At 50.1% G+C, this 14,482-nt stretch overlaps 1 protein-coding gene across 3 annotated transcripts in view; it reads right to left on the reverse strand.

Moving 5' to 3' along the window:
* The window catches only part of RPH3A (rabphilin 3A), a 159,108-nt gene that overhangs the window by 68,372 nt on the left and 76,254 nt on the right, over positions 1-14,482 (reverse strand). For all 3 annotated transcript variants that reach the window (XM_060193055.1, XM_016190777.2, XM_016190783.2), the window contains one exon: positions 1,077-1,235. In XM_060193055.1, the coding sequence (XP_060049038.1) occupies positions 1,077-1,144 (68 nt within the window). In that variant the 5' untranslated portion in view covers positions 1,145-1,235. The remainder of the gene's footprint in view (positions 1-1,076; positions 1,236-14,482) is intronic.

Raw genomic sequence — 14,482 nt, forward strand, 5'->3', positions numbered from 1 at the left:
GGCCTGGGGGTGGGGGGGGGGGAGCTGGGCGGTGGCGAGCACTGAGCTGGAACTGGATCGCTTGCAATGAGATGGCTCCTTAGTGACCCTTCCTTTCTCCCCCCCACCTCAGTTTCTTCAAAAAGGGTGGGGAAGGTGGCTACAGGTGTCTCTCTTCCCTTCATCAGCTGTGAAGCTTCCTCCCTGCAGGTGGGGACTGAGGGCTTGAACCCAGACCCTTGTACATGAAAGTATAAGTGCTCAAGCGGCTGCACCACTGCCTGTCCCCCAAACCAAACCAAATCTTAATGTCATAACACATTTTAAAGAACCAATAGCACACTGTCTACATTAAAAAACAACAAACAAAAAAAAGGCAATTAAATTAGAAATGTCAGAAATCCAGCCTTTCATGTGAAATTCCCCAAGTTTAAAATGACCAGTCCACAAATAGAAAACTAAAAAAAAAGGAGTCGGGCGGTAGCACACGTGGCGCAAAGCACAAGGACCAGTGTAAGGATCCCGGTTCGAGCCCCTGGCTCCCCACCTGCAGGGGAGTCGCTTCACAAGCGGTGAAGTAGGTCTGCAGGTGTCTGTCTTTCTCTCCCCCTCTCTGTCTTCCCCTCCTGTCTCCATTTCTCACTGTCCTATCCAATAATGATGACAACAACAATAATAACTATAACTATAAAACAACAAGGGCAACAAAAGGAAATAAATAAATATATGTATTTTTTAAAAAAAAAATAAAAAAAGCTAAAAGCCTCTGCAAGTCAGTCAACCCACCTGTGTGCAACCTCTGACTTAATCCAACCTCCTTGTTTGACAGGTAGGGAAACTGAGGTGTGGGGAGAGACGGAGGGTCACTAAGGATCGATCTCACAGCAAATCACCTCAGATCTGGCCCCTAGCTCAGTACTCACCCCCACCCCCACCCACACACACACACATACACACCTCGCCACTACCTCCCTCACCCAAGGCTGCCTCTGATCTGAGGCAGAAGGTTCTCTGACTGCAACCTGCTGAGCTTAGAAATCAGGGGAGTTGCCCTGACAAGTGCCCCACTGAGTACCTTCTCCCCAACCAGCACTTACTTTCGGAGTGGTCTGTCACTGGGGCACATCCAGCGGCTGGAGGCATTGCTGAGCACGGTGTCAGTCATGGCGGCAGGCAGTTGCTCCTGGAAGACACCAAGCAGAGGGGACCCTGAGGCAGGCTGACTAGTCAAAGTGGGCCCTAGGAGGGGTGTGTGACTGTGCAGAAGAGAGCAAGGCGGAAGCCAGCGGTTAAGGTCATGCCTGTGGAAGGTCACCTTCTATCTCGGGGTCTGCCTGGTCTGCGCTGGCACCACAGAAGGGGCAGCAGCTGGGAGAAGGCAGCACGGGGAGATTCATCTGGTAAACATCCTGCATTTGGCCAAACAAGGAGGGAGCAGAGACTGACAGGAGTGAGAAGCCTGTGGAACTAGAACACCTACGTACTCCCCAGCCACCCCAGCAGACCTCCGTTCACACCCTCTGTGGTATGCTTCAGTTAAGGTGGCCAATTGGGACCATATGGATCAAAGAAGTTATGGGACATATACTCAATGGACTACTACTTGGCAATCAAAAAAGACAGTATTGTGTCCTTTGGGACAAAATGGATGGAACTAGAGGTGGTGATGCTTAGCGAAGTAAGTAAAGAGATGAAAGACAATTGCTGGAGGGCCTCACTCATATGTGGACTCTAGACACTGGCTATGCATGAACCTGTGAAAAGATAGAAAGGGAAAAAAAGGAAGGGAGGAAGGAAGGAAGGAGAAAGAGAGAGAGAGAGAAGGAAAACACAAATGTTTAAGACTTTTGTGAGAACTATGGTGGTTACCTGTTATCTTTGGGAGGTGGAAGGGTGAGGACACAGGGCCTTGGTCATAGGTGAAGTATGGGACTACACCATGTAATCTTACACTCTCGTAACCCACTATTAATCATACATTAAAAACTAATAGAAAAAAAAGAAAAGAAAATTCAGGTTGGGAAGATAGCTGAATGGTTATTACACAAAAGACTTTATGCGTGAGGCTCCGAGGTCCCAGGTTCAATCCCCAGCACCACCATAAGCCAGAGCTGAGCAGTGCTCTGGTCTTTCACTCTGTTTCTTGCTCCCTCTCTTTAGAATAAAATTAATTAAATCTTTTTAAAAGAAATTCAACCTCCAAACTCCTATTGAAGCACACTGAACTCGTGGGCCAGATGCTATCACTTACAATGGGGAAGAGCTGGCTGGTGGGCTTCCTTCTCGCTTGTCCTGCCAAGGAATTCATCCTTTCTATCTTATGCCTGGAAACTCTTGGCCCAGTCTGGCCAGAGGAATCCATGGCAAAGCAGTGACAGAATCAGCAGCTAGCCAGGAGGCAGCCATGACTTTTTTCTCAAAGGCAAGGATCCCAGGGCCCATGAAGCAAAAGGGTGACTTTCTCCAGCTTCTCCACCTTTCAGGCAGGCGATCATCTGAGAAACTGGCTGGCGGGTGTGTGAATGCTAGTCGTTCCTCTACACTTTTTCAAGAGAAAAGTGCTCGTGTCCTGAAGAATGTACACCAACTTTTGAGGCATTTTCCTGTATCACAGTTAAACCCAGGAGGATTTCAAATGCCTGTTCACAGAAGCACAATAAAGAACTGAAGTGTTGATCAGAAAACAACTCCTGGGGTGAACCCCACAGACATGGTGCTTAGAGAAAGAAGCTGGAAGCAGAAGAGACCACATCATTACATGGTTCCTGCAGGAAGTCAAGACCAGCCAACTCTTTGTGATGGTGAGAGAAGCCAGAGTGAGTCCATCACTAACTCAGGTGAGGGTGCTGGCTGGGAGAGGTCCGGGGCGGGCCTCGGCAGGTACACTGCCCTATGTTTGATCTTGTAGCGGTTAAGTAGAGCTAAACATCTGCAGTCACCCAGTGAAGACCCTCCTTCAGGGCAAAGTCCCTCAGCCCATGCCTGTTGTTAAAATTCGGTGGCTCCAGCCGGCCGGGCTAGCTTCACGGGCGGGTAACAGAGACGACCAGAGACATACGGCTGGGCAGGGAGGCTGTATTTCTTTATTCAGGAACAACGATTCATAAACTAAGACAAACTAATCACCAAACAGAACTCTGCTGTCTCTTTGCGGCGGCGCAAGCACTCTCTCTTACTCTCGAACTCAGGAACTCTGGAACTCTGGCACTCTGGCCCTCTCTCGGGGTTCCCCGGGGCGGGGCCAAGCAGGCCCGTGAAACTAACAGGACTGATCCAATTCTCTTGGCGGGGGAGAACTAGAACCCAATGTAAAGCATACAACAGACCAGGAACTAACTCATCCAGAAGAGCTTGCATCTTACCATGCATGGGGTCCTGGGTTTAAGTTCCACCACAATATAGCATTGCCCCCTTCAACCAATCCTGGCCCTACACGTCACCCCTGGTTGTCGCCCAATAAAAAGCCCCCCCACCCCCCCCCCTCTGGGCTCTCAGCTCTCCTTCTCTGAGGTCTCGCTCCCTGCTCTCCCCCCCCCCCCCCGTGGTCAGGCAGTGGGGACAGCCATTGCTGGCTGGCTCCCCGTGGTCTGAACCAAACCCCCCCCATCCTATAATAAAGATCTGTGTACCCCTTTGCTCTGGACGTCCGCTCTCTTCTCCGCGGTGCAGCCCGACACCAGACCGTCACAACAACACATGCCACTTTATGCTCAGAAGTCTTCCATGGCTCTGGGAGCTCCTGAATCAAACAGAAATTCCTTGTACAGCCTGCCCACCCTTCCTCCAAGCCACCAGGCCTTCCTGCTGCTGCTTCAATGATCCCAGGAGCTCTGTCTTCTCCTGGAGCTCTGCCCACAGCTCTTTCTCCTCACTCCCTTTCTCTGTTTATTCCCAAACATCACATCCTCAGAGAGACCTCCCTGGTGGACCAGTTTAAACATCTCCTCCCTCAGACCCCCCTCCTCCAGCTCCCTTGGCTCTCACTCTTGTTCACAGCTCTTACCATCATCTCCATTTATCAGAAGACTCAGACATGTCTGTTTGCCTGGAACCTGAATCCCCCTGCTAAAATGTGAGCTCTAGACAGAATCTTTTCTGCTCTGTTCCCTGCACACTCAGCACCTGCATCACACCTAGCTCACAGGAGGCAGGTGACAAACAGGGGCTGGGGGCCAGGATGTGTCTCCACCCACACAAAGCCAGGCTGACTGAACAGAGGCCCTGGCCTCTGTGAGCCACCCTGACTCTTCCGTGTTTAGCCTAGGAGTGATGGACAAGAGAGCATGGAGATGACCTTGAGTTTATTTTTTCTTTTTCTTAAAAAAAAGCATTTCGGGGCAGTGGTAGATAACATAAAGATTATACAAAAAGACTCTCATGTCCGGGACTCAAAAGTCCCAGGTTTAATCTTCTGCACCACATAAGCCAGAGCTGAGGGTAAAAAAAAAGCATTTTGCTTGTCTAGCTATTTATTTAGATAGAAACAAAGAGAAATCAAGAGGGAAGGGGGAAATAGAGAGGGAGAGGAAGAGACAGAGTGAGATAGCACTGCTTCACTACTCGTGAAGCTTTCCTCCTTCAGGTGGGGACTAGGGACTTGAACCTAGGTCCTTGTGTATTGTAACATGTGTGCTCAACCAGGTGCACCAAGTTTATTTTTGTCAAACTTGAGACAATATGTCCAGTGGATCCTGATTCTCTTCAGAGTCTTGTTACAGCAGCCTCACTTTTGCGTGCTCTCTCTCTCTCTCTCTCTCTCTATCTATCTATCTCTATCTCTATCTCTTCTTTCTTTAGTTATCACCAGGGCTTCACTGCTCTGGGCTGACTATAATCAAAAGATAGGCAGACAGACAGAAGGACCGACAGATGGAAAAACCATAGCACTGAAGTTTCCTCTCCCAGTGCCATGGGAGATGAGAGCTTGAGCCTGGCTCACAAAGCAGGTGCCATCCCAGGTGAGCTGTCCCCCAGCCCACAGTCTCATTTCCTGGGAAGCAAAACAAATGAGAAGCAGGCAAGAGAAGGACCCTCCCCTGCAGTCTATGGAAACATTAAGTCTCTGCGTGGGTGAGGCTAGGGGAGACTGACTGCTGGGCATACATGTTTATGGGGGGCCCTTTGTTCATCTGCCCCCAAGCACTTGGCATCTCCCTTGTGGATTCTCACCAAGTCATGTTTGCATTTGGAAAAGAGAAAGGCAGGGCTGGGCAGTGGCTCACTTGGTGAAGTACACCTGTTACAAAGTGTGAGGACCCAGGTTCAAGCTCCTGGTCCCCACCTTTGGGGGGGGGACATTTCACAAGTGGTGAAGCAGTGCTGCAGGTCTCTCTCTCTCTCTCTCTCCCTATCTCTCCCTTCCGTCTCAATTTCTGTCTCTATCCAATAAATAAATAAATAAATAAATAAATAAATAAATAAATATTTTTTAAAATTAAGAGAGAGGGAGAAAAGCAGCCCCTTGTGAAGCAAATATACTGGAAAGAGCCCTAACAGCTCACAGTGGCCTGTGTGAGGGCTAAGCCAGGCTGCTCTATGCCCCTGCCCCCCCATCACCCACACTCTGTTCTTGGTCAGAAGCTTCCTGGGCCACCCCGGGTCCTGGCAGCTGTTTGTCTGTCTGTCTGAATGCCTCACCTGCTCTGCAGCAGAGATGAAACTCTGCCCTTGCAGGATCCTGGGGGAGTTAGGGGCGGGGGTGTTGGGTTGAGGGACACACAGTCTCCTCGCCCCTCCCAGAACTCTCATTCCAGGAAGAGCCGTGCTTGCCTGCCCTGCCTGCACAGGGAGCTCGTTTCCTAGGAAAATTCCAGCATCTGTGTCCAGACTCACTGGCTGAGTGCCCAGGAAAGGCACCTAGCACTGTCCCTCCCGGCCAGTGACTGCCTGGGCTGCACTGGCTGCATCTGCTCCCCCAAACCTTTGCCCTTCCCTGGCCAAACTTCTGTGCAGTGCTTGCTCCTGACCAACCCCCACCCCCATCCTCCACCCCCCCGGAACGGGTCAGAAGGCTGAGTTCTAGAACCCCAGAGAGAGGAGGGCATGAATGCCCAGGGTGGCCTGAGATGGGGGTAGATGGGACATAGCAGACACTGCAGAGGCCTAGCCCCAAGTCTAGAGGACTCAGAAGCAGAAGGGTGGCTCTTAAGATGAGATCGGGTGTGTTCAGGGTGGTATGGCTGTAGATAAGGGTGGCTCTTAAGAAAGTGGGGCTCTACTCCCAAGCTCATGTGGACATTCCAGGCATGTCACTTAACCACGTTCCAAACTGAGAGGGCAGGGTCCTGAGCTGGTCTCCTACCCACCTGCAGATGTCACAGAGAAGTGAGTAGGACCTCCCTGGGTCCTGCCTAAAGCCCTTAGGTGAAGCCATTGAGATGCCTAATGACAAGTCCTGGGTAGCTGGCTAATGGTGTGTCTGTTTGGCGGACTACTACACAGCTGTGAAGAAGAATGTGACTGCAATATCCATGAAAGCAGACCTCGGGATTGTATTTGTTCAACAGCTGCACCCTGAGAGCTTGCAAGGCAGCTCCCTGGCTGTGCCCTCCATGGTGCCTGGCAGGTCTTGGCCATCAGGACCACAGGGGCCCTGAACTGTCACTCTCCATCAAGTCCTGAGCACAAGGTATCCTGGGTGCTTGATAAATCTTAACGGGGGTGGGGGGCATGAGGGCTCAGTCATTCTGTGGGTTAGTGGCAGGGCCAGGCAGGTTCCGAGTTACTCACCGGTAGCTTGGCACTCACACCACACTGCCCTCCCAGCCCAGAAAGCCTCAACTCCCCAATTCCTTTTCCCAGGTGTCTGTCCAAAACACATGCCCAAGAGATCTCTGCACACTTATGTTCATTGCAGTCAGCCCAGATTCGCAATCAAGTCAAACGTCCCACATCAGGTAAGTGACTAAGGAATTCTCGGTGTCTGTCCACACTGGAATAGGAATACTGCCCACCTGGGAGAGATGACTTGATCAGACTGGAGATAACTCACTTGGACACACGTGTGACTCAGGTGTGAGCCTGGATCCCACTACATTGAAGAAAGCTTCCATGCTGTGGACTCTCTCTCTCTCCCCCCCTCCTTCCCTCCCTCCTTCTCTAGGAAAAAAAAAGAAGAAATGGTGAGATCTCTTTTGCTAAAATGTGTGTGGATCCTGAAGGGATCGTGTTAAGTGAGATAAGGCAGAGGAGAAGGATGAACGACAGATGACTTCACCCACAGGGAAAACTTGAGGAAAAATGCAAAGTAAGGGGGACAGTAAAGGAGAAATGCAGGGTGGCATTATTAACTCAACACGGTCTGTTACAACAAGGACTCTAAAGGGAGTGGCTGGGAGTGGGGGCTGAAAGGGGATTGGGGTCGCAGTGCCTTATGGTACAGGACAGGGACCAGCTGACACTTACGAGCAGGTGGGAAATTCCACACCTGTGTTGGCAGCCTGGAAAGTGATCATTCCTTGCTCCCCACCCCCCAGCAAAATGATTTTAAAAATGCATTAAAGGGGGCTGGGTGGTGGCACTTCCTGGTTGAGAGCATGTTACCATATGTAAGGATCTGGGTTCAAGCCCTCAGTCCCCACCTGCAGGGGGAGCTTCATGAGCAGTGAAGCAGGTCTGCTGTAGCTGACTCTCTTTCCTCCCTTTCTATCTCCCCTAAATTAAAAAGAAAAAATAGCTGCAGGAGCAATGGATTTGTTGTGCTGACACCGAGCCCCAGCAATAGCCTTTATGGCAATAAGTAAGTAAATGAAGTACAGATGAGTATTTTTAAAAATCAAAGAAAATGGGCCAGGTGGTGATACCAGCACTTGGTTGAGCGCACATGTTACAATGCACAAGGACACTGGTTCCCCACCTGCAGTTGGAAAGTTTCACAAGTGGTGGAGCAGTGCTGTAGGTATCTCTCTCTCTCTCTCTCTCTATCTCCCCCTACCTCTCAATTTTTGGCTGTATCTATCCAATAAATAAATAAAGATAATAAAAAACTTTTTTCTCTATATATCCCCTCCCCTCTCAGATTCTTTATTCCAAAACAGCAATAATTAAATGCATAAGAGCAGGGGTAGATAGCATAATGGTTATGCAAAGAGACTCTCATGCCTGAGACTCCAAAAACCACAAGTTCAATCCCCCACACCACCATAAACCAGAACTGAGCCATAAAAAACCTTTTTTTAAAGCAAAGAAAAGCCTGACTCTTCTTCCTCTGCCTCCTCTCCTCCCCCTTTCACTTAGCAAGAGGAACTCCATTCTCCAAATCTCCTTGTTTGACAGATGGGGAAACAGAGGAGGAGGACCACTGAGGAGCCATCTCACTGTAAATGGGTTCAGATCCAGCCCCATCACTGAGTCTGACTCTGGCCGCCAGCTCCTGCTCACAGGGCCTGAGCAGAACCCATCAAACAGTTCTCAGCATCTACTCTGCAGCAGGGGACCAAGAAGCAACGGCCGGGCTGCATGTGTGTCTGAGGGCTGCAGGGACTCATGGGAGCTTTCTCCACAGGGCTGGAGTTTAGTGCCACACCTGCCTCCCAGCCCCAAAGTGGAGATAGAGAGGGAGAGAGACAGAGAGAGACACCTGCAGCCTTGCTTCACTACTCATGAGTCTTCCCCACTGCAGCTGGGGGGGGGGTTGTTATGAGAGAGACAGGAGCACTGCTCAGCTTTGGCAGATGATGGTCCCTGCTGGGGCTCAAACCTGGGCCCTCAGGCATGCAAGCCCTGTGCTCCAACATGCTGAGCTCTTTCCCCACCCTCAGATATTTGTCACATATTAAGTCACCATCAATGTTACTTGTATGCGACTCTAGAAAGAGCAGAGGTCTAAATTCTAGGTGCTTGTTTAGGCTTTAATCACGCACTGCAGCGGCATTCTGGAGCAGAGAAATTTTAGTTTTTCCTGCCCTGCATTTATCTCCCTACTGTGGGAAGGCAGCAACACCCCAGTTTTCTTCTCTTGGAAACCAGTCCCCTTCCAGCTTCAATGTGTGACCCAGGAGCCCATCCTGACAGGACAATGGTTCATGCCTGACCAATCAGGCTGTTATACCCACAGACCTCAGTGATTGGTTCAGGGCAAGCACGTGATCCGATGTGGGCCAATGAGGGACTTCCCTGAGACTTTTGATGGAATTATATGGGCAGAATTGCTCTTCCTGGAACTATTATTGGTCACTTCTGTCACTACCTGCAGTAAGATCACCCAAAGGACCAAAGCAGAGTTCAGAGACAGAGAGACAGAGACTCCTAATGAGGTTATTGGGATGCTGCAGCCTTCCATATCTGCATCTACACTGGCCATTTTGACCACCATAACTTGACATGTTTCCTTTTTTGTTCTCCTCAGGTCAAAATCGAATTGCATTCTTTGCCACTGCATGAGCTCTATGTGGATCGAACAGGAATCTCAAGACCTGTCAGGACTGACTGGGAAAAAAAGTCCCCCATCCTTTCTCTACTTTCTGGGATCCCTCCTCCCCTCTTCAGAGACAGAACTACCTAGGCTCTGGCCTTGCAAGAGGACAGGAAGCATTTATAAGACATCCTCACCAAGTCCTGCCAAGACCCTTCACTGGCAATTAAAATTCAGTGACAATAGACAGCACTAATTAAAAGCAAAACTAAGTTCTTAATAAGACAAATGAGGTGGTAGTATTAATAGCTGGGATGAGAGAGCTGGCATTAATTAAAAACAAAGATGAATTCCTCCCTCCTCTGAAGAGAGAGAGAGAGAGAGAGAGAGTGTGTGTGTGTGTGTGTGTGTGTGTGTGTGTGAGAGAGAGAGACAGAGAGAGAGAGAGACAGAGAGAGGGAGTGTGTTGTCTAGAAAGTATTTAGATTTGTTAATGTAGAAAATGCCAAGGGATCAGACAAATTATGGAACTGAAACTTCCTAGGGTGTGGTGGGAATGACCTTGGGGTGGGCTTTGAAAGATGAGCAGGAAGAATGGGGGGGTCTTGAGTGAGCAAAGACTGGGAAAAATGAGTGGGGCCCACACTGAGCCCCTGTTTCTGTGGGCCGGCGTATGTGTGGCCAACACCCCCTCCCAAACAACCCCCACATCCATGGTAAGACCCTGCAGCTAAGGCCACACACCCTTAGCACTCTTAGCTTTGCTCTTTGCTTTTGAGGTTTGTAGACTCAGGATTCAGAATGATTCCTAAGTTAGGGGAGGAAGTTCCTGAAAGTGTGGGCTCCCCCCTTCTCAAGCTGGGGAGAACCCCCAGGCACATGTGTTCTGAAAGTTGTGTCCTGCCTTTGCTGTGTGTCCTGTGCTTACCCCTGGGGGCCTGTTTCAAATGCATGTCCAGTTGTCACTTTATGGCTGTGTGCCCTTGGGCAGGTGAGCTTACCTCTCTGGGTCTCAGAGTCCTGATCTGTAAAAATGAGCAGTAAGTGCTGTTTTCCTGGATCCTGAGGAAAACTGATGAGACATCACTTGTGAGACTCCTCTATTAGCTGCTGGTCCCCAGCAAGTGGGGCGGGGCAGGCAGGGCTGTTCTGCAGCTAACAGTCAGTCCTTAGAGCTTCCCTGGCAGAAACATCTCAGATGTGCTTCTCAGTCCTGCTGCTGGGCTGTGGGAGGCCTAGACGATGTGGGGAATGTGGGGGGCTGCTCCCCATTCTCTTCACCCAGGGACCAGCTTGAGGGAGGCCCCAGTCCCTATACCCAGTGGAGGTGGCGAGGGCCTGACTTTCTGATTTCCACCTGGGTGCTGCTTCCTTGGGCCAACACACACACACACACACACACACACACACACACACACACACACACATTTTTGTCATTGCCAGGGCTTCACCACTTCAGGATGGCATTTTTTTAAGGCAGAGACAAAGAGGGGGAGAGAGAGAGAGAGAAAAAGAGAGAGAGAGAGAAACAGAGCACTGGAACTTCCTCCAGTGTGGTGGGAACTGGGCTTGAGCCAGGATCACGCACATGGCAAAGCAGCACACTACCCGGGTGAGCTATTACCCCAGCCCAAAGCACAAAATATTTGGTCATCAGCACTAGTGACAGTCACAGGGCTCAACAGCCAGCCCTTGCTTTAGTAGAGTTGTGCTGTGACTGTGCTAAGGCAATACTGTCTCCCACCGTGTTTCATGTGCTGCCATTCGCCACTTGACAAGGACACGTCTGATAAATGCATCACCAGGTGCCTTTGTTGTTGTGTAAACACCACAGAGGAACCACACAGACCCCAGTAGTGCAACTTGCCACTCCTCGGCTGTCTAGGACTCAGCCTGGGGCACCCTCATTCCACAGGTGACTTGCCATTGACCACACTGACTGTGTTCATTCACTCTGGCTTCTGGAAACTTGACACACGCATTTCCTTCCAGTGCCGGAGCTGGGTTCCAATTCCCATCTCTGTCTTAATTGCCACCAGGGTTATCCCTGGGGCTTGATGCCTGCATGACAAGCCCCCCACTCTTAATGGTCATCCCTGCCTGTCCCTCTTTCTTTTACTTGATAGGACAGCTAAACTCAAGCTGAGGGTCAGCAAAATAGCTCACTTGGACAGTGTGCAGCTTTGCCATGTGTACAACCCAGGTTCGAATCCAGTCTCCACTGCACTGAGGGAAGTTTTGGTGCTTCTGGTCTCCCTCTCTAAAAAAGTTAATGAAGGGAGTCGGGCTGTAGCGCAGCGGGTTCAGCGCAGGTGGCGCTAAGCTCAAGGACCGGCGTCAGGATCCCAGTTCGAGCCCCCAACTCCCCACCTGCAGGCAGGTCCCTTCACAGGCGGTGAAGCAGGTCTGCAGGTGTCTGTCTTTCTCTCCCCCTCTCTGTCTTCCCCATCTCTCTCCATTTCTCTCTGTCCTATCCAACAACAACTACAACAACAATAATAACTACAACAATAAAACAACAAGGGCAACAAAAGGGAATAAATAAATAAAAAATAAAAATAAATTAAAAAAAAACTTTAAAAGAGTTAATTAAATAAATTTTATTAGTGATTTAGTAATGATTAACAAGATTATAAGATAACAGGAGTACAATTCCACACAGTTCCCACCACCAAAGCTCCATGTCCCATCCCTTCTATTGGAAGCTTCCCTATTCTTTATCCCTCTGGGAGTACAGACCAGAATTATTTGGGGGGAGCAGAGTGGGAGGTCTGGTTTCTGTAATTGCTTCTCTGCTGAACACGGTCATTGGCAGATGGATCCATATTCCCAGCCCGGTTCTATCTTTCCCTAGTGGGGCAGAACTCTGGAGAGGTGATGTTCCAGGAATTAAAAAACAAAATTATCACCTTTATTTATTTACTGGATAGAAACAGCTAGAAATCAAGAGGGAAGGGGGGATAGAGAGGAAGAGAGGCAGAGAGACACCTGCAGCACTGCCTCACCACTTGCCAAGCTTTCCCCCTGCAGGTGGGGCCGGGGACTCAAACCTGGGTCCTTGAGCATTGTAACATGTGCACTCAACCAGGTGTGCCACCACCTGGCCCCCTAAACTGACAAGTCTTTTTTTTTTCTTATCAGAGTACTGATCAACTCTGGCTTATGGTGGTGCCGGGGATTGAACCTGGGATTTCGGAGCCTTAGGCGTGACAGTCAGTTTGCATAACCATTATACTATCTACCCCTGCCTAAAAAAATTTTTATAAGAATCATAATGAGTTCTAGATGAATAATCCAGGACAGATTATTTAGCTTCTCAATTCCTTCCACTGGAAGATGGGGCAGGAACGACATCTTACTCTCAGAGCTGACGAGAGAGAGAGAGAGAGAGAGAGAGAGAGAAACAGCTCTGGTGCAGGGCAAAGCCTCACTGTGTCCTTCCAGAAGCCCCACCCACACCCCCCAAAATGGGTCACTACTCAGTTCTCTGGCCAGAAGGACACTTCTTGCCTCCCTCATCTAGCCAGACCACAGTCACTTTTGCAAAGTGTGGATTCTAGGAAATCTGAGATGACTTCAGAAAGAATGAAAAGCTTCTCTCAGTTCCCATGAATAATAGATCTTGAAGCTCAGCCTCCATCCGCTCCTCACGCCTGCCCAGACCCTCCTGGCGCCAGGTGGGGAAGGAGAACATAGAGGCGAAGCTGGAGGTGTCGGCTGGAGGACACAGCTGGACTGCAGGGGTCTCACCCTGGCCCCTGGACCTCTGGAAACAGCCATGGGAGCATCAGGGAGGGATGGAGCCTGGTACGGTTTGCAAAGCCCTTGGCCTCCACACCCATGCAGCTGTTGTGACCCCCATCACTGGAGGCAGCGGGGAGCAGGGGCTGCAAAGTGCCTGGTTGCCCAGATTCAAATCCCAGCTCTGTTACTTTCTAGCAGTCTAATGCCAGGGCAATAGCTGAGTGTCTCTGTGTCTCAGTTTCTTCATGGGAAAAACAAGGTGATAATAATATCGATGATAGTCTCCCTCACAGGGATACAGAGGAAGTAGGTGAGTTGGAACGCACACGGTGCTTAGGGTGGTACCTGGTGTGTGGTTGGTGCTGTCAAGGGGAGCAGGTTGCCTCTCTCAGAACCCCGGGATAGAGAGGCTGGTGGAAACAGCTAGAATGGTCTTTATCACCCAGGCAGTGCCAGGGGCTGCAGAAAATGACAACGCATATGCCTTGACTCATAGACATGTGCAGATGGGCCACTGAGCCCATTTTGCAGACTAGATAACTGAAGTCTGTCAAAATTGATTGACTTTCCACCATCCAGTAAGCAGTGAGATTGGGAAGCAAATGCAGATCTGTCTGAGTCGAAATCATCCCTTGCTTCTCCATCGAACCCCTAGTAAACAGAGGACATCTGTGCATTCTTTTTGAATAAAGACAGAGAAAAATGGAGATAGAGAGGGGAAAAGAAACAGAGACCCCTGCAGCACCTCATCATCACTCATGAAGCTTCCCCTCTGCAAGTGGGGACTGGGGACTTGAACCCGGGTCCTCATGCATGTTAACATGTGTGTTCTAGTGGATGAGCCACCAGAGGGATTCACCCTGCTGTGAGCAGTGCTGAGTGTCTGAGCAGAATAGTGCTGTCTGACTTAACTCTCAGTGCACTCATTAGCAACGCCCCCCTCCCTTTACACCAGGAAGCTCAACCCTGAGATGGGTTGGGTCTCTATGCCTAACCCCTCCCCCAACTAACCAAATGGCGGCAGTGTGACTATGCAAACCCCAAATGTCAGATCCATGTAAGCACACACCAAACATCTACCACCACAACACACACACACACACGCACACACGCACGCATGCACGCACGCACACACACATACACACACCCTTTAAGTTATACCTAATAAACAGCCACCACCACTCCCCCCCCCCCCAGAGACATCACATCAAAAGACATCTGAGGGGGAGGGGAAGTGGCTCAGCATTAAAGCACAGGAGTCACATACCTGAGGCCCCAGGGCCAGGCCCTGGCACTGCCATATGCCAGAGCTGAGCAGTGCTCTGGTCTCTCCTCCTCTCATCAAATACATACAATGAGCAAGATACACCTGCACTGACCAGGAGGTGCCTCCCTTCCATGCAAAGC

This window comes from Erinaceus europaeus, chromosome 6 (assembly GCF_950295315.1).
Source record: "Erinaceus europaeus chromosome 6, mEriEur2.1, whole genome shotgun sequence".
Classification (NCBI taxonomy): Eukaryota; Metazoa; Chordata; class Mammalia; order Eulipotyphla; family Erinaceidae; genus Erinaceus; species Erinaceus europaeus.